We start from the raw sequence: 26,605 nt of genomic DNA, 5'->3' as shown, positions 1-26,605 counted from the left end.
CAGTGAATGATTCCAGAGAGGAATCCGAAATATTTTTTCTCTTATGCAAAATCAAGATCAAAAACCACATCTAGTATCGGGCCCCTGCGAAAGGGAGATGGAACTTTCACCGATGACAACAAAGAAATGAGCGAGCTACTGAGGAAGCAGTAGGACTCTGTTTTCAGCGAGCCATTAAACACACTAAAGATTGATAACCCAAATGAATTTTTCATGGATATGATACCAACATCAAATCATATATCAGACGTCACCCTATCCCCACTGGATTTTGAAGAAGCCATAAACAGTATGCCTATGCACTCTGCACCAGGCCCGGATTCTTGGAACTCCATATTCATAAAGAACTGTAAAAAAACACTATCGCAGGCCCTCCACATTCTGTGGAGACAAAGCCTAGATACTGGCGTTATTCCTGATATACTAAAAACAGCAGAGATAGCACCACTTCATAAAGGAGGAAATAAGGCAGAGGCAAAAAATTACAGACCGATAGCACTAACATCGCATATCATACAAATTTTTGAGAGAGTGCTAAGAAGTAAGATCACAAAATACATGGAATCACAGCATCTCCATAACCCCGGGCAACATGGTTTCAGAACAGGGCGCTCTTGCCTGTCGCAGTTGCTGGACCACTATGATATGGCATTAGATGCTATGAAAGACAAACAAAACGCTGATGTAATTTACACAGATTTCACAATAGCTTTTGATAAATGTGACCATGGTGTTATTGCACATAAAATGCGTTCAAAAGGAATTACCGGAAAAATAGGCAGATGGATCTACAATTTCCTGACCAACAGAACCCAATGTGTAATAGTCAACAAAATAAAATCCAGCCCATCAACCGTGAAGAGCTCAGTCCCCCAGGGCACTGTGCTTGCTCCAGTACTTTTTCTCATCCTCATATTGGACATAGACAAGAACACAACCTATAGCACTGTATCATCCTTTGCAGATGACACTAGGATCTTCATGAGAGTAGGCAACATAGAGGACACGGCGAACCTCCAGTCAGATGTAGATCAGGTCTTTCTATGGGCTACAGAAAATAATATGGTGTTTAACGAAGATAAGTTCCAGCTCATGTGCTATGGAAAAAATGAAAATATAAAACGGAAACGACGTACAAAACTCAGGCAAATCATAACATAGAACGAAAAGGCAATGTAAAGGATCTGGGTGTACTCATGTCGGAAGATCTTACCTTTAAAGAACACAATAAAGTAGCCGTCACAACTGCAAGAAAAATGACAGGTTGGATAACAAGAACTTTTCACACTAGAGATGCTATACCGATGATGATACTTTTCAAAACGCTTGTGCTCTCTAGAGTGGAGTACTGCTGCACAATGACAGCACCTTTCAAGGCTGGAGAAATTGCTGACCTGGAGAGCGTGCAGAGATCCTTTACTGCTAGAATCAACTCAGTAAAACATCTAAACTATTGGGACCGACTAAAGAGCCTAAAACTGTACTCCCTTGAGCGCAGGTGGGAGAGGTACATAATAATTTACACGTGGAAAATATTAGAGGGGCTGGTCCCAAACCTGCACACAGAAATAACACCACATGAGACCAGAAGACATGGCAGGATGTGCAGAATACCCCCGTTGAAAAACAGAGGTGCAACAGGTACTCTGAGAGAGAACTCTATCAACATCAGAGGTCCGAGACTGTTCAACACGCTTCCACTACACATAAGGGGCATAATTGGCAAACCCCTCACAGTGTTCAAGAGAGAACTGGATAAGCACCTCCAAAGGATACCTGATCAACCAGGCTGTGACTCATACGTTAGGATGCGAGCAGCCGCGTCCAACAGCCTGGTTGATCAGTCCGGCCACCAGAAGGCCTGGTCAACGACCGGGCCGCGGGGACGCTAAGCCCCGGAAGCATCTCAAGGTAACCCAAAATCATTTACGTCCTCTACTCAACACAAAGCTGCTATTAGGACAATATCCAACTCTGGCCCCAGACATCACTCGGTACCCCTACTCAAATCTCTGAATATGTTAGATATAAAGTCACTGCACATTCTCTCATGTGTATTATACATATAAAAAAGGCTGAACTGTAATGCCAATCCTGACCTCAAAAGCTTCATAGAAGGTTGTAACAGAACCCATGAGCACCACACCAGAAATAAATACAGTTTTGATATTCCAAGAGTACGACTTAATCAAACGAGAAATGCTCTACAAATCAAGGGACCCAGAATGTGGAATGACCTTCCCAACCATGTTAAAGACTGTACCTCTCTCAACCAGTTTAAGATAAAAACGAAGCTATACCTAATAAATTCCCTGTAACCGACCTTACCCCTCTATTGTCAACCAATGTCTGTTTTTTTTTTTTTTAATGACACTGTTTGTCGACCTAATTGTATTTGTGCTGCTTTTCAGCCATGTTCCCCACCTTTTATGTCTTTTTTTTATTTGTTCTGAACTCATTTTATTCTTTATGTCATTTAAGTTTTTCATGCCCGAAACGCTTTGCGTAATAGTTGCTTTAGGCATTGTATGTACTAGCCCTATCAATAAATCCATCATTCTTTGTAAAATCTCTTGTATGTATGTACCTTACCTAAATAAACATTTTATTTTATTTTATTTTATTTATTTATTTTGTTTATTTGTCCAGGTCTTCTTGAAGAGCATGACAATCTTCTAGGTCTCTTATCTTCCCTATTATCTTAGCATCATCAGCAAACATGTTCATATAATTCTGTATTCCAACTGGTAGATCGTTTATGTAGACAATAAACATCACTGGTGCAAGAACTGAACCCTGTGGTACTCCACTCGTGACATTCCTCCAATCAGATACCTTGCCTCTGATTACGGCCCTCATTTTTCTGTCAGTTAGGAAATTTTTCATCCATGTTAGTAGCTTGCCTGTCACTCCTCCAATATGTTGCAGTTTCCAGAACAGTGTAGGAGGACAAGCATGTAAATAGCATTTATTGCTTCTTAATTACAATTAGTACTTAACCAACAGCTATTTTGATATTACAATTTTATAAAACATCAGACATCACTCGGTACCCTTACTCAAATCTCTGAATATGTTAGATATTAAGTCACTGCACATTCTCTCTTGTGTATTATACATATATAAAACGCTGAACTGTAATGCCAATCCTGACCTCAAAAGCTTCATTGAAGGTTGTAACAGAACCCATGAGCACCACACCAGAAATAAATACAGTTTTGATATTCCTAGAGTACGACTTAATCAAACTAGAAATGCTCTACAAATCAAGGGACCCAGAATGTGGAATGACCTTCCCAACCATGTTAAAGACTGTACCTCTCTCAACCAGTTTAAGATAAAAACTAAACAATACCTAATAAATTCCCTGTAACCCACCTCACTCCTTTATTGTCAACCCATGTCTGTTATTTTATTTTATTATTATTATTTTTTTTTTTTTTTAATCAACACTGTTTGTCAACCTATTGTATTTGTGCTGCTTTTTCAGTCATGTTCCCCCTTTTTTTTATCTTTATTTGAATTTGTTTTCAACACTTTTTATTCTTTATGCTCAATTAGTATTAAGTTCTAGATATTAATGTTTTTCTTGCCCGAAACGCATTGCGTAATAGTGGCTTTAGGCATTGTATGTACTAGCTCTATCTATATATCAATCCATTAATGTAACATCACTTGTATGTATGTACCTTACCTGAATAAACATATTTATTTATTTATTAAAACTAATAAAACAAAACTAAAAGCTTTCAATAAATTATAAAGTAACTCAGGATATTTTCAAAATTTGTATAAAATCTCTATTCTTTAATAAAACTGAAAAAGAAATTCTTTATATTCAAAACTTTGTTTATATAGCATTGAACACTAAAACTTAAACCTAAAAATTTTGAGTGTATTAACAGAAAATGAAGAGGATATATGGGGAGGTAAATGTAACAGCACAATAAGCGTAATTATGTACTATACAGTCAGGAATGTACTTATTACGTGTACTAGTGGCTGTACGACAATGTACCAACGCTTGTATATATCAAAAAATAAAAGATGGCAAGTAAAAGTTTGTTTACATCTACAACATGAAGATAAGAAGTAAACGTTGTTTATATTCTCTTCTGTTAAGTTCAGAAGTAAAATAAACTTCACTTGTCTTTCTGTCTCTTCTTTCCTATCCATCTCTATGTCTCTTATAATTGATGAAAGAAAGTAATAAAATAGTCCCCATTAGTGGGTGGTGGGCCGGGCGGGAGCCAGGCGGTGTCCCATTCGCTTTGAGAAAGGGGGCAGGGCTTTTAGAGGATAACGGCTGGGTTTGAATTTATGTTGTCACTCTTTATGACCAGAGTACGATGAGTAAAATATTTTTATTACTTTTTTTTTGTCAAAGTATTAAAGGAAATGAGCATTGGTGCCACAGGTGTTACTAGTTGTATTCACCTAGTTGTGCTTGCGGGGGTTGAGCTCTGGCTCTTTCGGCCCGCCTCTCAACTGTCAATCAATCAACTGATTTGTTCACACACACAGGAAGTAGCCCATATCAGCTGTCTAACTCCCAGGTACCTATTTATTGTTAGGTGAACAGTGGCATTAGGGTGAAAGAAACTCTGCCTATGTTTTCGCCATCGCCGGGGATCGATCCCGAACCCGGGGTGGGAGAGACAGTTTTTTTAACTTTTAAATTTATTTCCAGAATATGTCAGGAATCCGATGGACTTTCTTAAGGCAGATGTAGATTCTGTTCAACACACGTTTGGAGGAGAAAAGGCAAGTGACCAACCGAGAAATATTATATTATCAAGTAACTTGTTTTGAAACAAGAGGAAGTGTAAGTTATGGAACATAATAATTCAGCAATCTGCATAAATATAATAATAAAATAAGATCTAATAGAAAGGAAATAAGATCTTACAGAAAGGAAATAAGATCTTATAGAAAGGAAATAACATCTTATAGAAAGGAAATAAGATCTTATAGAAAGGAAATAACATCTTATAGAAAGGAAATAACATCTTATAGAAAGAAATAAGATCTTACAGAAAGGAAATAAGATCTTACAGAAAGGAAATAAGATCTTACAGAAAGGAAATAAGATCTTACAGAAAGGAAATAAGATCTTACAGAAAGGAAATAAGATCTTATAGAAAGGAAATAACATCTTATAGAAAGAAATAAGATCTTACAGAAAGGAAATAAGATCTTACAGAAAGGAAATAAGATCTTACAGAAAGGAAATAAGATCTTACAGAAAGGAAATAACATCTTATAGAAAGAAATAAGATCTTACAGAAAGGAAATAAGATCTTACAGAAAGGAAATAAGATTTAACAGAAAGGAAATAAGATCTTACTGAAAGGAAATAAGATCTTACAGAAAGGAAATATGATCTTATAGAAAGGAAATAAGATCTTATAGAAAGGAAATAAGATCTTACAGAAAGGAAATAAGATCTTACAGAAAGGAAATAAGATCTTACAGAAAGGAAATATGATCTTATAGAAAGGAAATAAGATCTTATAGAAAGGAAATAAGATCTTACAGAAAGGAAATAAGATCTTATAGAAAAGAAAGACAACATATATGTGCTCGTACGACACAAAGTTCTCTCTCGTTACATGTAAATTTTTCTTCATGCTCTGGAGGGTTCTGTTATGACACTGGACCATATTTACAGTGAACAGCTAAATATGTTTTAAGTATCAATGTGAAGAGATAAGTCTACTTATCAGAAAGCCCCACAACAGGAGGCAACAGAAGCCACCGGGGTCTTCACACACCTAATGAAATGTCTTTCCTTAAGTATGGTATTCACGGCACATGAGGAAATCATTGATATATATATTTATTGGATAAAGTTTTGAGATTTGTGAAATTTTTACAAATTTATTCTGTTTCAAAACAATGAAACTCATTAAATACTATCTGGTCATTTGTAAAGCTATTGGACAACATTTCACTTTGCAAATAACAAAATTCTAGCGAGGGTTCACCGAGAGCTGTTCTGAGCAAATTATAAAATCCAACATGGCCGCCCTGACGCAAGCCGCAGTAGTCCAAGAGGAAGATCTCAACAGATTACGGTATGAGCTAGCTGTGACTAAGGCCGGACGAGATGCACTAGGTAGTGTGTTTGTGTGGTTGTACCAGGGAAGCTACCCAATAAATTCCTACATCACTCAGACCCCTGGGTTCACTAATGCCGACTACAAGAAGGCCTTCAATGCTCACCAACGGGATAGCCTCGACAATTCCATCGACGTCACTACTGTAAATACATTTGATATCACCTTATTATACAGCTTATTGCAACGCGTGTGTGGACTGGCAGATGCTGATGACCCCACGTGGATCACTCTCGGGCCATCACTCGAACACCTCATTTATAAGTTGAAACAACACCGAAACACGTTGGCACATGAACACGTGAAGATGACATAGCACGAGCTGAAGACAACGCTAACTGAGCTTAATGACTTACTGAAGGAGATGTTGAGAGTGGCCGGCGCCCGGGGTGGGAGAGACAGCCAGGAAGTGGACCAGGTGATCAAGGATGTCACCGAGTATATTGAAGGACTGCGAGAAAAGATCAGAGAACCACTGGATCCCGCGGATAACACACACCTGGATCAGCTTCACAAGGAGATTAAACTCTTCAAAGCACAAATAATAGAAGAGGTTAAGCAGAACAGCAAGCAGGAGCTAACTGATGGGTACCGACAGCTGTACCAGATTGAGCCCGCACCCTGGCTCCTGCTCAACATTAAACACGACCCAAGTGACACCTTTACAAGACTGCAGCTTGTTCAAGACTCCGCAATAGGTGTACGACCTTCCCACACACCCAAGGTTCAGGACATCAAATATGAAGACCTCTTGACTATCACACGAGAGGACGGAAGACTGCCTCAGTGTGTCCTCCTGACGGGGGAAGGTGGTATGGGCAAGACAACTTTACTCAAGCTCATCCTTGAGAAGTGGGTAAGGGACCCTTTGGCCATACATCACCTCGACACTGCGGACCTTGTTTTCTATGTATTGTGCAGGGACAGACATCTTAATACTATCGATGATCTCATCAACAATTTGCTGCCTCAAACATTGCTCCACTCAGATGTTGACTTCCAGATGTTTAAGGAGATAATATTGAGCTTAAACATATTAGTCTTAATTGACGGCTACGACGAGGTCAATGAGAACTCAGAAAAGTTGCTGAAGGAGCTGTTGCCTCTCCCTGGCACGAATGTGAAGCTTGTGATAACTACACGTCCAGGCTGGGATCAAGACCTCTCACTGCTCATCCCGTCCAACAAAACTCGCTACAACATACTCGTCTTGGGCATAAGTCCACAACTTCGCTTGGAATACGTCAACAGAATCATCAATGCACTGGAGACTGACAAGAGCAAGCAAAAAGCCACCGAAGACAGGTTTACACAGAGGCTGGAGAAGATGAGTGAGTTACTTGGAGATTACCTCAACACACCACTCACCTTGACCTTGCTGGCGCTCCTGTGCGTCGAGACTCCAGAAGATTTTAAGAAGCTCACCACGAGCACCGAAGTCTACGAACAGATCCACAACTTCATAACCGACAAGCTAATATCCAGACTCAAGATCAAACAAGTGGAAGACCCCGAAGACAAATGTGACGAGTTCTTGTTATTCTTTGAAGAGATCAGTTTACGAGGGATCGTGAGGAAGGAGTTTGATCTCCAGCCGGACACGGTAAAAGAGATTAAGTTGAAATGTAAAGCCCTGAAGCTCCCACACGAGGAGGTCTTGTCCAACTACTTTACAAGAACCAGTTCTCGTCGAGGTCTCAAACTGGTGTGGGTTTATGGTTACTTTCACTCCAGGTACCAGGAGTACTGTGCCAGCAAGGCCCTGCTTGCGCAGTTGCTGAAGGCAGACAAGGAGAGAGGCGGCCAACCAGCGCGTAGCCATTACATAGATGGATGGAGGAAACCAAACCTATTACATGATGTTATGTTAGAGGGAGAAGGCAAGACGCATGATGGGGTAATTAGTAATCATGCCAAATACCAGAACGTCTTAATCAATATTACAGGTGTAATGATTGCCCGTAAATTGGAACACAAGTTTGCCTCTCAGGTAACTGACATGGCAAAACCCGAAGATGAGGTGTTAAAGCATATAGTCGAGTCCCACATGAATGAGCACATCATCGAAGCCGTCGTCAAGGAGCTGTCTGACCAAAAGCACTGGGATATAAAAAATGCTAATTCATGTGACGTCCTGCCACTTGTTCTTAACAAGATGACCCTTAAACCTAGGAGTCTTTCTATTGTCATCAACAGTAAACCACAACTCAGCCAGATCAGTCCTCTTATGTCAGTGCTAGTTAAAAGGAAGATCATTCTATCATTATTTCTCTTTTACCACCACAATGAAAATGACGAATTCTCAGACGTATATTTGGAAACTTTGACAGCGCCGGGAAGCGAATGTATCTTGCAGGAGTTTGCTGGCCACCTGTCTGAGAAAGCCATTCCCAGCTTGCCAGACAGCATAGTCAGTCTATACCTGCGTGTCACTCTACAGAAGCTGCCCATCCTTCTAGATCACATGCCACATCTTCCACACATCAATAACATTTGTGAGTATTGTCATCATCATTTATTCTCTCTACTTCTGTGCATGACTGTGCATGACTTACTAGCAATAAGAACAGTATGTATTTCTTTACTTAGGTTATATATATATATATACCTACACATTTACTAAGGCCAAATATTGTTTATAAGGATGGTAAACTTTACTTTGATATATTTATTTATTTATATACAAGATACATTGGGTTTATGAGAGTACATAGCATTGACGTTGTTACATCCTTGTAAAGCTACTAACATGCATAGCATTTTGGACAGGTCCTTAATCTAACAGATAATTTTAAGTAGGTAATTTCTAGCAAAATTTGAAGAATATTATTAACAGGTACATTGTAAGAAAATTTGAAGAAAATTTATATGTGCATTGTAGTAAAATTTGAGGTTATTAATAGATACATTATAGTAAAATTTGCGTTCAAAATTACAACCACGATATAAGGTGAAAGGAGTGATTACAGTGGTGCAGTTGTATGGCTTAGGAACACATATTGGGGGATTGGGTAGGATCAGGTCCCAGGGTTGACAGAACTCTAGAACCTGGGACACAGCATCAGGTCCTGGGGTTGACAGAACCCTAGAACCTGAGACACAGCATCAGGTCCTAGGGTTGACAGAACCCTAGAACCTGGGACACAGCATCAGGTCCTGGGGTTGACAGAACCCTAGAACCTGAGACACAGCATCAGGTCCTAGGGTTGACAGAACCCTAGAACCTGGGACACAGCATCAGGTCCTGGGGTTGACAGAACCCTAGAACCTGAGACACAGCATCAGGTCCTGGGGTTGACAGAACCCTAGAACCTGAGACACAGCATCAGGTCCTAGGGTTGACAGAACCCTAGAACCTGGGACACAGCATCAGGTCCTGGGGTTGACAGAACCCTAGAACCTGAGACACAGCATCAGGTCCTGGGGTTGACAGATCCCTAGAACCTAGGACACAGCATCAGGTCCCAGGCTCTCCGACCTAACTCACCCACACACAACAAGAAAACAAAACCGTATCACAGGAGATAGGTCATGACAAGAAACCATTGGATTGCCTAGGAACAAGCACTAGGCACCGAGCAACGTGTCTGGTGCAACTGATTCAAGCTCAATAAACCACAATGTTGGACAGAAAACAGGAGATGCTTTTTCACCCATATCATAGTGTTGTAAACCTGTGGAACCACCTACCCGCCGAAGCCATAAACGCCAAAATCCTGCTGAATTTTAAAATACAGCTGCAAAAGATCATCAGGGCAAATGGGGGGACCTTTGACAAACCCCCGGCTTCCTGTCCTCATCGAGGCCACTAGTATTAGTGGCCCTCAGGTAAATTCAGGATCTGGGGAAACCCCCATAGCAAACAAACATGGTCCGTGACAGCCTCAAAATGCCCCACGCACTCAAGGAGTGATGGAAGGGCTGGGAGAAACACACGAAAAGATGAGGAAGGAGGCCCATGGTGAATAAGGTACAGAGCACCCAAACGCTTCGCCACCAAGACGTTTAGTTCACCCAGGTCAACAGCTGTGGAGTGCTCGATCCCAAGGAGGGCTACCAACACACAAGCACAGGCAAACCCAACAAAATATGGTTACTATATGGCACAGACTATATGGTTATTAAATGTTGTGTAAGCGGGAGGATGGACTGTCTTATTGTGCCTTCATTGTTTACTCTCTCCCACCAATGAGAGCAGGAGATACATCGCAGTGTTTATCACGTCCACCAATGAGAGCAGGAGATACATCCCAGTGTTTATCACGTCCACCAATGAGAGCAGGAGATACATCCCAGTGTTTATCACGTCCACCAATGAGAGCAGGAGATACATCCCAGTGTTTATCACGTCCACCAATGAGAGCAGGAGATACATCCCAGTGTTTATCACGTCCACCAATGAGAGCAGGAGATACATCCCAGTGTTATCATGTCCACCAATGAGAGCAGGAGATACATCCCAGTGTTTATCATGTCCACCAATGAGAGCAGGAGATACATCCCAGTGTTTATCATGTCCACCAATGAGAGCAGGAGATACATCCCAGTGTTTATCATGTCCACTAATGAGAGCAGGAGATACATCCCAGTGTTTATCACGTCCACCAATGAGAGCAGGAGATACATCCCAGTGTTTATCATGTCCACTAATGAGAGCAGGAGATACATCCCAGTGTTTATCATGTCCACCAATGAGAGCAGGAGATACATCCCAGTGTTTATCATGTCCACTAATGAGAGCAGGAGATACATCCCAGTGTTTATCACGTCCACCAATGAGAGCAGGAGATACATCCCAGTGTTTATCATGTCCACTAATGAGAGCAGGAGATACATCCCAGTGTTTATTATGTCCACCAATCAGAGTAGGAGATACATCCCAGTGTTTATCATGTCCACCAATGAGAACAGAAGATACATCTTAGTGTGTCTGAAGGTTTTGTTTTGATTTTGAATTGACCAATATAACATGCAAATGTGCACCTACAGATATTATACTAGATGCCACGGGCGACATCATGGACCCAGCCACCCTGGCCAGACTGCCATATCCACTCCTCTATCTACGTCTGTCAGTAATTCGCTGCCTCACAGATGACAGCCCTGACATCGATTGGTGCTGCGACTTGGCTCGTCAACTGTGTCCCGAATCCAGTAAAGGGTTCTATTTTGAAATTGATTTCGCTGATACTCACCTCACTAGTAAGTATATTCTTAATAACTTGGTTATCTTGAGTGTGTGGAAGCCTAGAATTCCTCAGAGTTGACGCTAAAACCTTCAGTGTCTTTATATTGCATTAGTTTATTTTGTTGTAATGCTTCAAGAATAGCCTAGGGGGCTGTTAAGTCTCACGTGATAGTTGAGCAAATTATATTTCGCTGATTTTAAAGTTTGCTGTGTGAGTTAGTCAGGTCTAACTAGTTTGTCAGATCTACCAGTCTCCGTGTTGTAGTGGTAAGACACTCGTCTGGCGTTCCGCGAGTGCTTTGTCATGGGTTCGTATCCTGGCCGGGGAGGATTTACTGGGGCGCAAATCCTTAACTGTAGCCTCTGTTTAACTCAACAGTAAAATGTGTACTTGGTTGTAACAACGATTCTTCGCGGCGAGGATCGTTGGACCTCCCCGAAACGCTACGCGTACTAGTGGCTGTACAAGAATGTAACAACTCTTGTATGTCTCAGGTGTGTGCCTCATTATGCTCTCCCGTCTGCAGGTGTTGGTGTGGAGAGCCTAGCACGAAGCCTCCACCAGAAGGGCATCACCACTGATGGCCTTTCTGTCTATACCAAGGACTCGCTTCCCCAGGAGGATGAAGATCGCCTCAAGGAGCTTGTTGACTCACTTGGCCTCGGACTTCTTTCATGTCTAGAAGCGAATTGAGAGCCAAAAAGTATTCACAATATGCATGTGTGATGACACATCTATGAGGTAGGTTTGGTGTGCATGTATCATGGTAACTATACATGTGTAATATTGTTGCACGGGGTAAACACAAATTACAATTTCACAGAGGCTAGGAGGCACTGTGTCCCTCCAGCCTGGATCCTCTTGTTTATTATGGACTGCAAGATAGTTAACTACCTTCAGCTCGTTCCACACCAGTTTTAAAGTACCCACAATGAAGACCAGTCATGGGAGTCAACTTCGTAGTATTACTAAGATTTTGATTCTTTGTTACAATGTCAGCTAGTTACAGAGAAAGTGCTATTTCAAGAGCTATACATTTACAGTAAGTCATTATACATTAATGGTAGGTCTTATCGCTAATACATAATAGTTTGACCAATGGAGATAGTCATAGGGTAGCTTCTGTTTATTATTAGTCTTCACAATACACTACTTGTTTCTTCATCTCATATATCGTTTATCTACTGGAAGCAAAATATGGATACAGTGTAAGGATTTCAGGAAATTTATCCATGGTAATAAGATAGGTTGCCATATCATACAGAGTGAGCTTAGATTTATCTCTAAATGGCTCAATTTTACTACAATCCAAGATATAGTGTTCGAGTGTGTGTCCCTGTCTTTGTCCACACACTTTACTCCTTGACTTGACTTCATCTAGATCCCTATACAAGCCGAACTGCCAGAGATACTTGTATCCAAGTCTTATACGAGCTGTGACAACATCTGTTAGTCTACTGACTTTGTTACTTGCCCCATACACATGTTTTACTTCACACATTTCATTGTGATGAACGATGGACCTGCTAGTTCCAGTTTGCACAGTTCTACTTTCTTCAAATCCATCCAGGAGTTCTTGTCTAATGACACTTTTAAGGGACCTATTTGATAACTCAAGATTCCGTTCAATACTGTCTTTATTTACTGCAGCCTTAGCAAGGGCATCAACTTTGTCATGTTCCTGCAGGCCAATGTGAGAAGGAATCCACAACATTTTTATATATACCCTCTTGCTCAGTATTCTTATATATCTACGTCTAGCTTCCAAGACAAGCACGTTATTACTTGATTGCAAACTGTTTATTGCTCGTAGTGAGGAAAGGGAGTCGGAAATAATTAAGCTGTCTACTTCAGTATTGTCAATAATTTCGAGTGCTACCAGTATTGCTACCAACTCGGCTTGCATTGTGGATGCCCAGTTACTAATTCAGATATTCCTTTGAATTGCGCTGCCATCGGGCTGATGAGCAATAACAGCACTTCCTGCCCTCCCTGTAGCTGTATTGAGTAATCCGTCAGTGTATATGGTCTGTACTATGTTGTTTTCAGCTTGTATATTGTGAATGTGTTCTATGGTGTTTAATTTGGCAGCAAGCTGAGCATAAGGGTTGTTTGTGATTAGTTTCTTGGTGGGGTATGCAGGGGTCAGGATGTCAAAAGGTACTATCTGCCAGGGTGGAAGGAAGTGCTGTACTCTTTCATCTGTATATACATCGTGCAGTCCCATCATTTTAAGAAATAACCATCATCATGGCGTGCCATTTCACCAACCTCTAGAGTAGTCGCGTGGATCTCTCTGCAGGTTCAACAAACTTTGACATCACGTGTGTGCACTCCTGGTCGACGTTGGCTTACTACTCCTGGTCGACGTTGGCCTGCTACTCCTGGTCGACGTTGGCTTGCTACTCCTGTGTGCTTGGAAAACTTATTAATGCTCTCATGATCATTACATCAAATAGGACATCAATCAGAGAATAATATCCTTACTATTTGATTCTAGGGAACTCAAAAGGAGAGACTTCCGGCGAGCGACTGCCACAGTACACAATCCAAGACCTTTTCAGAGTGCTGTTTAAGACCGAGACGTATCAACCACGTTGAGCTAATTCCCGATACACAAATGGCACCTTTATAGCTGCCTAGGGAAAGTAATTATTTTATTCGTCCTTAGGCCTATCACTTTTGGATATAGAGAATTGTGAACTCACCGGTATGTAAGCTGAAAATTGTCCTTTTCGCCGTTTGTATGAGAAGGAGACCCGCGCTGTGTGTTCTGCATATATCCTGTTGATCCATTCTCATGGAATGTTTAGTTCCCTTCGTATCGGCCCTGCCGAAGTGGGTGCGTACAATGTTGGTATTATCACTCTATCATGTTGTTACATTTATTATTTGTATGAATTACTGATTGTCATTCCGTTAATGCCAGTTTCCTTTCTGCATTCCTGAGAATCCTGTCCGGATATCTTCGTTAGAAAAGAAACTCGAGAGATCATTTAGCACCTTCTCAAGTCTGTTACCCTCGCTCGCTGTTCTTTTTAACCTTATTGCCAGTGAGTACAGTAGGGAGTGTTTGAATGATGGTGAGTGGCATGAATGTAGCTTGGAACTTTTATACGGATCCCCATCCGCACCCTATTGTTGTTATCTAGATACACATATGTGTTTAAGAAGGCCAGCTCCGTTTCACTGCTTTCTAATGTAAAATTAAAATTCCCACGAACTCCATTAAAAAGAGTCAAAAAATTCTGAAGGTCTTGTTCACCTGCCTCACTGTCATGCCAAAAACGTCATCGCTGTATCTGCAGTAGATACAGTGGTTGTGGGGTAGTAGAGGGGTTGTGGGGGCGTGCTGTTCTCTGAGCTCTTCCAACACGTACTCTCTGTACGCAAGTTTCCACCACTGAGATGCTGGTGCTTCCGTCTACTGCAGTGCTTGTGATTTGCCTGTAAGCCCTCCCATTGAAATGCAGTAACATGTCTCTCATTATGTGTAATATACATTCTTCTAGCAGGGCTCTAGGTGGTGGTCTCCTGCCTGATACCTCCTGCAGTTCTGCTTGGATTTGTCCCTTGAGTGTCGAAAAAGGTCGCAATCTACCGTGCCTCTCTGGGGAATGCTGGGGTACAAGGACACCCTGTCCAGAGGATGAAGGTCTGCCCCTAATGGAATAGGTTCCCTGTGGTTTTGTGATCTGGCCAGAAAGTCCATAACATCCTTCAGGCGTTCCAGCAAGAGGGCCAAAAGGGCGCGAAGAGTGCCATGTGTATCAGATCTACGGGCCACGTTGACGCCCCACAGCCACTCAGTATGGGCCTTCCTGACTATGTGTGCATCTGGATTTAATGATTTATGTATTTTTGGCAGGCCGTATGGTGGTGGTATTGCGTGTGAAAATGTTATGAATGCATCCCTGGCCGCTGCTGTGAGGAGTCCCTCTGTACCGTTTGTGTTGGCGTATACTGTCAGTACCGAGTTCCGACTTCTTTCCTTGTGCGTTTCCCACTGCCTCTCCTAGAATTGTATCAGATGGTTTGTGGGAGCATCTAGTTGGCGGAGGCCTTCCCGCCTGTAGTTCTCCGTTCCCTATACTGCCATTGTCGCCCCTTTGTCGGTTACTTTAATCACTATGTCCGTCCTATTGTTTAGTTCCATAAGGGCATCCCACTCTATCTTTGTAGGATTTTGCCCAACTCTACAGAGCAGGGTTTCTCCCCAACCTGTCCTCTTAAAAAACATCGCTTTTGGCCGTTTGCCCGTATAGCCGAAAGTGGACGTAATATGAAAATGAAAAAAAAAATTAAAATAAATTTGAGATTTTTTTTTCAACACCAGTAAGTTAAGGGTCCTCTGATAGGTTAGACGGGCAGGAAATTCGCATAAGTTTCAACACATTATGAAAAACGTTAATTGAAATTTCTTCTCCTAACGTTTTCGAGTAAGCCGGACGACTCAAACAGTAACCGGGACAGTACGTCACTTTCGTGAGCTGATTTCATTTCAAATGACGTCCACTTTTGGTCATAGCGCGCATACGAGCCAAAAGTGTTATTTGTAAGAGGACGGGTTGTTCTCCCAGACCAATTTTGAGTTTGTGTAGCTGTTTGTGTAGTTCCATGGGCTAGACTGTCCTCATCTACACCTTGCTCATCTATGCCTCTTGAAGCTGCAGTATAGTATAATTATTGTTATGGTCACGCCTGTAAACATCTCATACCAACACACTTGGTCCACAGAGGAACACAAAGTCACTGTACAATATATACGAATTTACTAGAAATAAATATTTATATTTATTTACAGTGTTTTCATAACCTGTTTTCTATACATTGGGGAAGTAGTATCAGTGACCAGGCTACTCAGTGACCAGGCTACTCAGTGACCAGGCTACTCAGTGACCAGGCTACTCAGTGACCAGGCTATTCAACATTTGTAGCCTAAGTAAGTAAGTAAGTAATTATCAAAAGAAGGCACCAAACCGGGAAGGCTATATAGCACCATCAAATACGCAAAATAATCAGAGGGCGCTAAATATCACCAAGGATGCCAATACGAGAACAAAAACGCATAAAGCGAACGATATCAAAAGTATCCGAGTCACCAAGAATTCTATCGAGGGACAGGTGACCGCGAGGGGCGGTCGGAAAGCAAGACACACGCTCGTCCTGGAAGTCAGGACATTCAAGAAGGACATGCACGACCGTAAGAGGGACAATGCAACTAGGACAATAAGGAGCAGGGCGGCGCTCCATCAAGTGACCATGAGTTAAGCGAGTATGGCCAATACACAACCTCGCCAGAGCTGTTTCCCACCGCCGGTTATGGTGGAAGGAGGACGGCCACGAGGAAACACAACATTTAAGAGTACGTAGCTTGTTACCAGTAACAGACAACCAAGAAGCCTGCCAACGGGTAAGGACTGAGGAATGGATAACCGGGTAAAAGTCGGAATACGGAATGCCTTTACTCGAGATGGGACAAGAGCGGACAGCTTCCTTGGCGGCAGCATCCGCACACTCATTTAAAGACACACCAATAAGGCTGGGAACCCAACAAAACTCAACTGACTTAAATTTACTGTGAACAAGAAACAGCCAATGCTGGATCTCGACAACTACTGGATGAACCGGATTAAAGGACCCGAGAGCCATGAGGGCACTACGAGAGTCAAGAACAACTACAAAGGAAGACTGACAATGAGAAAGCAGGAGACGAAGAGAATAGAGAATAGCATAAAGTTCCGCTGTAAAGATGCTAGTCTCCGGAGGTAAGCGACACATATAAGTGCGATCAGGAAAAACAACAGAGTAGCCAACACCGTCCGCTGACTTAGACCCATCGGTGAAGACAGAAACGGAGCGGGAGTGAGAAGAAAAGTGCTCGAGGAAAAGGCGTTTTAGAACCGTAGGAGGGGTAAAAGCTTTAGTGATACGGGTCAAGGATGTACAAAACCGTGGAAGAGGGACCCTCCACGGGGGCAAAGAAGGAACAACACGAGGAGAAACATCAGAAATACGAACGGAAAGAGAATCCTGTAGGCGAGATAACCGGACAGAAAGAGGGAGGTGGTGAAGAGGAACAGGAACCGCAGGAGTGGTAAAAGTTAAAGCACGACAGAGGCGAGAGGAAGGATGTTGCAAGGACCGCGCAAGATAGCGAAGACAGTAGCGATCACTGCGGTCCTGGAGAGACAGGAAGCCAGTGCCAACATACAAGCTAAGGATGGGAGACGAACGAAAGGCACCAGAACTGAGGCGCAACCCAGTATGGTGCAAAGCATCAAGACGGCGAAGAGTAGAAGGAGAAGCAGACGAGTAAGCAGGGCAACCATAATCGAGCTTAGACAGGACGAGAGAGGAATGTAAAGCAAGGAGAGTGCGCCTCTCTGCCCCCCAAGAAGTATGGGACAAGACCCGAAGGAGGGTAAGGGCCTTAGAGCACTCAACAAGGAGGTAAGAGATATGGGGAGACCAAGACAAACGAGTGTCAAGGAACAACCCCAAAAGCTTCGCGGAATCTTTGTATTCAAGAGGATGACCATAAAGTGACAAGGAGGGACGAAGAACAACCCGTTTCCGCGTAAAAGTCATGGCACAAGTCTTAGAAGTAGAGAACTTAAAAATAAAAATAAAATAAAATAAAATAAAATAAAATAAAATAAAATAAAATGTTTATTTAGGTAAGGTACATACATACAATAAATTTTTACAAAGATTGGTTGACTTATAGGTAGAGCTAGTACATACAATGCCTAAAGCCACTATTACGCAAAGCGTTTCGGGCATAATAAACTTAAATGACAAGCTTAATACTAATTGAGCATAATGAGTAGAATGAAAACAAGAAATGAAAACATAGATGAAAAAGCAGCACAAATACAATTATGTCGACAAACAGCGCTCTTAAAAAAAACAGACATTGGTTGACAATAGAAGGGTAAGGTAGGTTACAGGGAAATTCCTGGAAATTCAGCTTGTGGTCAATGAGAATGCCAAGGAATTTGCCATCTAATTTTTTACAAATTTGGGTATTGTTTATTTTGAGATTTATTTGATTAGAGGATTTATTGCCAAACAGAATATAGAAAGTTTTGTCAATGTTAAGGGTGAGTTTGTTGGCAGTTAGCCAAAGATGGACTTTATTTAGCTCAGTATTTACTGTGGCATTTAGAGCAAGGGGGTCAGGACTGGAGTAAATGAAGGTTGTGTCGTCAGCAAATAGAATTGGTTTGAGGTGTTGGGAGGCATTTGGAAGGTCATTAATGTAGATGAGAAAGAGGAGAGGGCCAAGTATGCTGCCCTGAGGAACACCAATGTTGATGGGTAGGGTGGGAGAAATTGTATTATTCACAGAAACATATTGGAGCCTGTCAGTAAGGTAGGATTTGAGGTATTGTAGGGAGTGTCCTCTGACTCCATAATGATGTAATTTAAGAAGAAGGTTTTGGTGGTTGACAGTATCAAAAGCTTTACGCAGGTCCACAAATAACCCAACAGGGAACTCATTTTTATCAAGAGCTGTATGAATCGAGTTAAGCATACTAATAAGTGCATCGTTAGTGCTTCTTTTTGGGTCTGAAGCCATATTGGCAGGGGCTAAGTATATTGAGTTTGGCTAGATATGAGTAAAGCTGCTTATAGATTAGTTTTTCAAAATTTTTTGACAAGTTTGGCAGGATTGATATAGGTCTGTAGTTGTTAACATCTGTGAGATCACCACATTTGTGGACAGGCGTTACTCTCGCTTTTTTTAGAATATCTGGAAAGGTTTGGAGTTCAAGTGACTTGTTGAAGAGCAAAGCAATAGCAGGGGCTAAAGATCTGGAGGCTTTTTTGTAAATTAAAGTTGGTAACTCCTCAAGGGCACCAGACTTGGTTTTAAGGGAAAGGATTATCTCATTGACGTCAGCGGAATTAATAGGCTTTAGGTACAGAGACTGTGGATAGTTACCTGTAAGATAGTCCTTAATGTCAGTACTGGAAGATGGAATATCATTTGCAAGGGATGAACCAATGGAAGAGAAGAACCTATTGAACTCAATAGCAGAATCAGAGGCTGAAAGCTGACCATCGTTATTAGACAGGAGAGTCGGTTTGTTATTTAAAGACTTCTTTGATCCCAATATTTGTGAAATTGTGCTCCAAGTTTGTTTAATGTTGCTCTTTATTTGGGTAAATTTATCTTCGTAGTATTTAGTTTTGGCTCGTCTAATTATCTTAGATAGCAATAATGAGTAATTCTTTGAGAATTCTTTGGAGACAATTCCTAACCTATACTTCTTCTCAAGGTCATGATTTTATTAATAGAAGCCATGAACTTGAAGCCATGATCTGTGGCCCAAGACGACACGGCATCAATTGCAAGTTGAAGTCGGCGTTGAAGGAGAGGCGAATCATCACCCTGACAACAAAGGGTAAGATCATCGACATAGAGAGCGGAGAAGACACCAGAAGGAAGAGAGGAAAGAAGACCATTGAGGGCAACCAGAAAAAGACTAGTGCTCAGAACACTACCCTAGGACACACCTTCGTATTGCTGAAAAAAGGGAGAGAGAGCGGTACCAAGGCGCACCCGAAAGGAACGACGAGAGAGGAAGCTGCGGAGAAAGAGAGGGAGATGACCACGAAGGCCAAAAGAATGAAGTTGAGATAGGATATGATAACGCCAAGTGGTGTCGTAAGCCTTTTCCAGGTCAAAAAAGACGGCAACAACGGAGGTCTTCGCAGCAAAAGCAGTACGAATATAGACCTCCAAGTTCACCAGGACATCTGTCGTGCTGCGGCACTTGCGGAAACCAAATTGAGAAGGGGAAAGGAGGTGATGGTGTTCCAGGAACCACATCAGACGAACGTTAACCATACGTTCAAAGAGTTTGCAGACACAACTTGTGAGAGCAATAGGGCGAAAGTCCTTAGGGGAAGTACCCAGAGACCCCGGTTTGCGAACAGGGAGGACAACGGCATCGAGCCAGTCCTCAGGGACTGACGACGACTCCCAGATCCGATTATACAGACTCAGTAAATACTGAGACGTGCTCGGAGGGAGATGGCGAAGCATCTCATAATGAATACCATCGGAGCCCGCCGCCGTAGAACCGCAGAGGGCCAGGGCAGAGCGAAGTTCAGAGAGAGAGAAGGGATCATTATAGGGAAGCTGAAGATGAGTGCAGAAATCTAAAGGACGAGACTCAAGGACAGGTTTACGAAGAAGGATAGATTGGGGAAGATGAAGACCAGAGCTAACAGAAGAAAAGTGGGAACCCAGTTCGGAAGCGTCCTGCAACGGGTCCGCCACAAGAGTATCATGGAGGTGAAGGACCGGTGAAACATCGGGAACGAACTTACCCGCTATCTTGCAGATACGCTTCCAGATCTGGGCCAGAGGGGTTTCGGACGTAATTGTTGAGACATAAGATGCCCAACATTCACGTTTAGCCGTACGGATGGCCCTACGGGCCACCGCACTCACTTTCCGAAAGAAAAGAAAAGAATCGGTCGGCTGCCAACGGCGGTGCCTTTTCCAGGCTGCACGCTTACAGCGGACAGCCCGAGCACAGTCCGCATTCCACCAGGGAACGCACTTCCGTGGACCCCGAGAGGAAGATCAAGGAATAAAGCGGAGGGCAGCGTTGAAGACAGTGTCATGAAAAAGGAGGAGAGCGCGAGAGAGAGGCAGAAGGGAGAGGTCAGAGAGAGCAGCACTGAGGGTAAATAGGGTCCAGTCCGCCTTAGCAAACTGCCACCTAGGGAAAGAGAGGGAAGGGCGAAAAGAGAAAAAGGAAACAAGGATGGGGAAATGATCACTTCCATGGAGGTCATCAAGAACCTGTCACGTGAAATCTAAGTAAAGAGAAGAAGAGCAGAGAGAAAGATCAAGACAAGAAAGGGTGCGAGTCCGAGAGTCCAAATGAGTGGGCTCACCAGAATTCAGAAGAGACAGGGAAGAAGAGAGGAGAAACGGCTCAAGAAGGCAACCCCGGGTATTAGTCAGAACGTCACCCCAAAGAGAATGACAACAATTGAAGTCACCCAGCAGGAGCACAGTCTCCGGCAAGGAGTCTAGGAGGTGTTTCAAATCAGGAAGAGAAAGCGGGACACTCGGGGGGAGATAAATGGAACAAACTGTGTACCATTTCCCCACAAAGATATGAGCAGCAGAACAATGGAGAGGCAAAGGAAAAAGTAAAGGAACAAAGTGAACATCACCACGAATCAAGAGAGCAGAAGAATTAGAAGCCCCAGCAACGGCTGGGGGGGGGGAGAGAAAGGAATAGCTATGAAAACGACCAGGACGAGCACCAAGCATCGGCTCCTGGAGACAGACACAAAGGGGCGAAAACCGCGAAATCAGAAGTTGGAGTTCGAGGAAATTGGTGTAATAACCTTGAACATTCCATTGAAGAATAGACATCGACGGGAAGAGAAAGGACAAAAACAGAGAACAAGGAAGAAACAAAGGCGAAAGAGCAACAGAGCACGTTAAAGAATATCAGGGTCAGCAAATTCAGGGTTAGGGGGCATGGGTAAACTGAGCAAAGACGGAGGGAAGGAGGCGGGAGAACAGACCAGAGGTGGGTGGGCGGGGTCCGGAGGAGGAAGAGGAGGAGACAACGGAGGGGAGCAGTCAAGGACAGCAGCAGGAAGAGGGGGGGTAGAAAGAGGGGAGCGCACCTCAGCAAGGGCAGCAACTGAGAGGGAAGCGTGGGCTAAAGAAACCTCCATAGCAGGAACAGGGGGCGCAACCACCGAAATGGGAGGGGAAGGAGCGAGAGAGGCAGAAGTAGGGGCTGAGGAAGAAAGCGAAACCTTCTTACCCGCCGGGGAGGAGGAAGGAGAGGAGCCAGGCTTACGCTTCTGACTTAAAGAGACAGGTGTCCTAGCAACCACGTACAGGGCAACGGATTCTAGCGTCTCAACAGGAGAAGCTGAACGAGAGCACACATGACGGCCGTTTAGAGAGCGATGGACATCAGCCCGCACCGACAGGCGGCGGGGAGAGTCAAGAGACGGAGGGGAAGGATGGGAAGGAGAAACGGAGGGAGACGAGGAAGAAGACACAGGAGACAAGACAGACCGGGTAGAAAGAAGGGGAACCCCAGACAGAGGACCAGGAGGTGGATCCTTCGGGAGAGAACCCAAAGGAACAGAGGAGGGGGCAGGGGGCGTATCAGGGTCCAAGGCCCGGAAACGGTTGTGAGTCTGAGGAAGGTGGGAAGGACGAGGAGAGGAAGAGCGCAACACGCGAGCATAAGAGATATTAGCATAAGGCGGGAGCCGGCGAACCTGGCATCTCGCCTCAGGAAAAGATAAATGCTCCCGGTGCTTCAAGTTGAGGACGGCTGCCTCAAGCTTGTAATGGACACACGCACGGGAGAAGGTAGGATGGGCCTCACCGCAGTTGAGGCAACGAGCCTGGGGAGAAGTGCACTCCGACTTATAGTGATCTTCGCCACCACACAAAGGACAGAGAGAGACAGTCCCGGAGCAGCAGAGGGCACCATGCCCAAACCTCCAGCACTTGTTACAGAGCCGAGGAGAAGGAATGTACTCCTGGACAGAGCACCTGGCACCAGCAAGAATGACAGAGGGTGGAAGGGTCCTACCATCAAAGGTAATCTTCACAACCCGGAGGGGTTGATGGCGACTACCACGAGGGGGACGAGTAAACGTTTCCACCTGGAGAATAGAATGGCCCTGGGCAGCAAGGATATGTCGAATATCGTTGTGGCAGTCGCGCAGGTCCCAAACACCGGTTGCAACATGGGGCGGGAGCAGAATAGTGCCAACACTGGCATTCAACTGAGCGTTCTTCGAGACCCAAACAGGGGTCTCGCCAAGGCAGGATAAGGCAGCCAAGCGGGAAGCAGCATCCTGAGAAGGAGCAGCAACGACACGTGTACCGAGACGAGTGGGGTTGAAAGTAATGGAGGCATTCACGGAATAAACGAGATGTCGATGGAGGGAGAAATCGTCAGGAGGTGCAGAATCAAGAGGGAGGAGATCAAAATATTTGGCCCACGAAGCGGGACCAAACAAGGCTTGATAGGTAGCAGAACTGGAAGGAATCGAGCGAGGGCGGCCGTGACGAGGACGGCAGTGAGAACCCCCAGAGAGAGAGAGGAGTTAAAAGGCGCAGTAGTTACAACTAGAGATGGAGCCGCGCCAGGGGACGAGGTAGTCACCACTGGGGGCTTGGGCTCCACCCAACCACAGAGGAGGGAGGGGAGCCAGGGGAAGGAGTCAGAGAGGCCAAATGAGGAGCAAGGTCGGGGCCCAATTTCAGTGGAAACTACAGAGCCCGGTCTTCCAACACGGACCGACTCGGGGGCTTGGTCGCCCACCCTATGAGCCTGAGAAGGTAAAGCAGAAACAGTCAAAACAGGGGTTATCATCATTACGAAAAGGAATATTCATTCACGAATGTGCCCCCCACACCCACCATGGAGCCACAATTAGAGGCAGGACACCCAACAAGAAGCTATCGCCAATCATGCCGGGGCCTCCTAGGGGTGCGTCGTGAGTATACGCCCCACAAACGCCACCTTAAGAACCAACAGTCCGTTGAGATCGGGTTCAGTGACGAAAGGGGGATTGACAATAAAAGGTTCCCCTCGCTCTCGACGTCGGGTACTACAGTTCTACGGGTGCAAGAGTATGCCTCCTCAAGCACCCGGGCGTCAAAATAGAAGAAGTCCAAGGGAAGAACCAGAACAAGCAAAAGGTCGGCAGGAAACGGCAAGCAGATAGGAGAAGAGGGGGGAGAAAAACGAAACAGAAGGAAAAGGAAAAGGTGCTCAGCAGAATTGGAGAGGTCGGCAGCAGGAGCACAAGGCTAGAAAAGGACAGAGGACTGTCACAAGGAGCATCACACTCCGGCAGCCGCCCACTAAGCCCCCCTCATGGCAACAACGAGCTGAGCGGGGAGGGGGGCTGCAATACAAAATATATGATTTTGGGTAGTAGAACCCAAGCACAAATACCATAGTTGAGATAAGGATAGATGAGAGAGTAATAGTGTCACCAGGGCAGGGCAAGGTACATAACATCTAATCTTAAAAGAATGCCAACAGTTTTTTAAACTTTTTTTGATATATTTAGAATGTGTCCCTGGAAATTCAGCTTGGGGTCAATGAGGACGCCAAGGAACTTACCATCTACTTTGTTACAAATTTAGGTATTCAGGCGATGAGTCACAATAACGTGGCTAAAGTATGTTGCACAGTTGCATTTCATCACCTGTGCCTACTCTCAAGCTAAACGAAATTTCTTTCATCCTAAACCTGCTTCCAACACTAATAGCACTGTACTATGCCTTCCCTTCATATCTGAACTCAATACTTTTACCAATACCTTTCGTCCTCTTGACATTAAACTCGCCTTTCGACAAACTAACACACTTCGTAGCAATCTAGTTCACACTGCTCCTCCTGCTTCTAATGCTGCTGGTGTCTACTCTATTTCCTGTTCATTTTGTCCCCTTCAATACTTTGGCGAAACTGGCCGTACACTGAATGACAGACTTAAAGAACACAAGAGAAGTGTTAAGTCTGCAGACACTAACAATGCTCTCTTCTGCCATGTGAGGGATTCTAATCATCCCATTAATTGGTCTTCCTCCAAAATAATCTTTCCTGCCTCTACTCTACACAGACGCTGTTTTGTTGAATCACTTCTAATACACAATGTACCCAACATGAACTTGAGTCGTGGCTTTGTTGCTGTGGACTCTTCCCTTTCACAGTATATACTCAAATGCTCTAATCTTTCCAACAAACATGACCTAACATAAGCCTACCCCTTCCATTTATCGTTCTTTCTCTTTCCATTTCTTTCTCTCTTCTCCCTTTTTCTGTTAATTGTCTTCTCCTATGCTCCCTTGCTATCCTCTTCTTATTCCTGTCTCCTTCTCATTCGGTGGTTATAATAGGAGCTGCCTCGTATGGGCCAATAGGCCCTCTGCAGCTCTTATTATTATTACTATCCCCTCTACTACACCTTACTTTGCCCCTCAGCTCTCTCTTGCTTATTCATTGCCTGTCTTTACTTCCTCATCACAATCGACTTGAGAATGGTCCAGGACGGACCGAAACGTCGTCGTCCCTTCACCTTCTAGTGTGTGGTCTGGTCAAATTTGGGTATTGTTTATCCTGAGATTTATTTGATTTGATGATTTATTGCCAATCAAAATATAGAAAGTTTTGTCAATATTGAGGGTGAGTTTGTTGGGAGTTCCAGTGATGGACTTTATTTAGCTCAGTATTCACTGTGACATTTAGAGCAAGGGAGTCAGGACTGAAGTAAATGAAGGTCGTGTCATCAGCAAATAGAATTGGTTTGAGATGTTGAGAGGCATTTGGAAAGTCATTAATGTAGATGAGAAAGAGAAGTGGGCCAAGTATACTGCCCTGGGATACACCAATGTTGATGGGTAGGTTGGGAGAAATTGAATTATTCACAGAAACATACTGGAGCCTGTCAGTAAGGTTAGACTTAAGGTATTGCAGGGAGTGACCTCTGACTCCATAATGCTGTAATTTAAGAAGAAGGTTTTGGTGGTTGACAGTGTCAAAAGCCTTACACAGGTCCACAAATAACCCAACAGGGAACTCATTTTTATCAAGAGCTGCATGTATCAAGTTAATCATACTAATAAGTGCATCATTAGTGCTTTTTTGGGTCTGAAGCTATATTGACAAAAGCTAAGTATATTGAGTTTGGCTAGATAAGAGTAAAGCTGCTTGTAGATTAGTTTTTCAAATATTTTTGATAAGTTTGGCAGAATTGACATAGGTCTGAAGTTGTTGACATCAGTGGGATCACCACATTTGTGGACAGGGGTTACTCTCGCTGTTTTTTTAGAATAACTGGAAAGGTTTGGGATTTCAAGTGACTTATTGAAGAGCAGTGCAATGGCAGGAGCTAAAGATTTGGAGACTTTTTTGTAAATTGGAGTTGGTATCTCCTCAAGGGCACTAGACATTCTTTTTAAGGGAAAGGATTATGTCAGTAACATCAGTGGAATTAGTAGGCATTAGGTACAGAGACTGTGGATAGTTACCTGTAAGATAGTCCTGAATATTAGTACTGGAAAATGGAATATCATTTGCAAGGTATGACCCAATGGAAAAGAAGAACCTATTGAACGCAAAAGCAGTATCAGAGGCTGAAAGCAGACCATCGTTATTTGACAGGAGTATTGGTTTGTTATTTAGAATCTTCTTTGATCCCAGTATTTGTGAAATTGTGCTCAATATTTTCCTAATGTTGTCCTTTGTGTGGGTAAATTTATCTTTGTAG

At 43.5% G+C, this 26,605-nt stretch overlaps 1 protein-coding gene and 1 long non-coding RNA gene across 2 annotated transcripts; both read left to right on the top strand.

Moving 5' to 3' along the window:
- Positions 1 to 5,398: 5,398 nt before the first annotated feature.
- On the top strand, positions 5,399 to 11,044 carry LOC138371864 (uncharacterized). The gene is made up of 2 exons (XM_069336901.1): positions 5,399 to 8,614; positions 10,257 to 11,044. The coding sequence occupies exons 1-2, from the start codon at positions 6,484 to 6,486 to the stop codon at positions 11,042 to 11,044; spliced, it is 2,919 nt and encodes a 972-aa protein (XP_069193002.1). The 5' UTR covers positions 5,399 to 6,483.
- Positions 11,045 to 11,112: 68 nt separating this feature from the next.
- On the top strand, positions 11,113 to 14,044 carry LOC138371959 (uncharacterized). The gene is made up of 3 exons (XR_011230588.1): positions 11,113 to 11,321; positions 11,835 to 12,049; positions 13,809 to 14,044. It is a non-coding gene; the product is annotated as an uncharacterized lncRNA (long non-coding RNA).
- The last annotated feature ends 12,561 nt before the right edge of the window (positions 14,045 to 26,605 follow it).

The sequence above is a fragment of the Procambarus clarkii genome, chromosome 37, assembly GCF_040958095.1.
Source record: "Procambarus clarkii isolate CNS0578487 chromosome 37, FALCON_Pclarkii_2.0, whole genome shotgun sequence".
Taxonomy (NCBI): domain Eukaryota; kingdom Metazoa; phylum Arthropoda; class Malacostraca; order Decapoda; family Cambaridae; genus Procambarus; species Procambarus clarkii.
The sequence above is the reverse complement of the archived record's forward strand: the minus strand, read 5'-3'. Positions and strand labels throughout refer to the sequence as shown.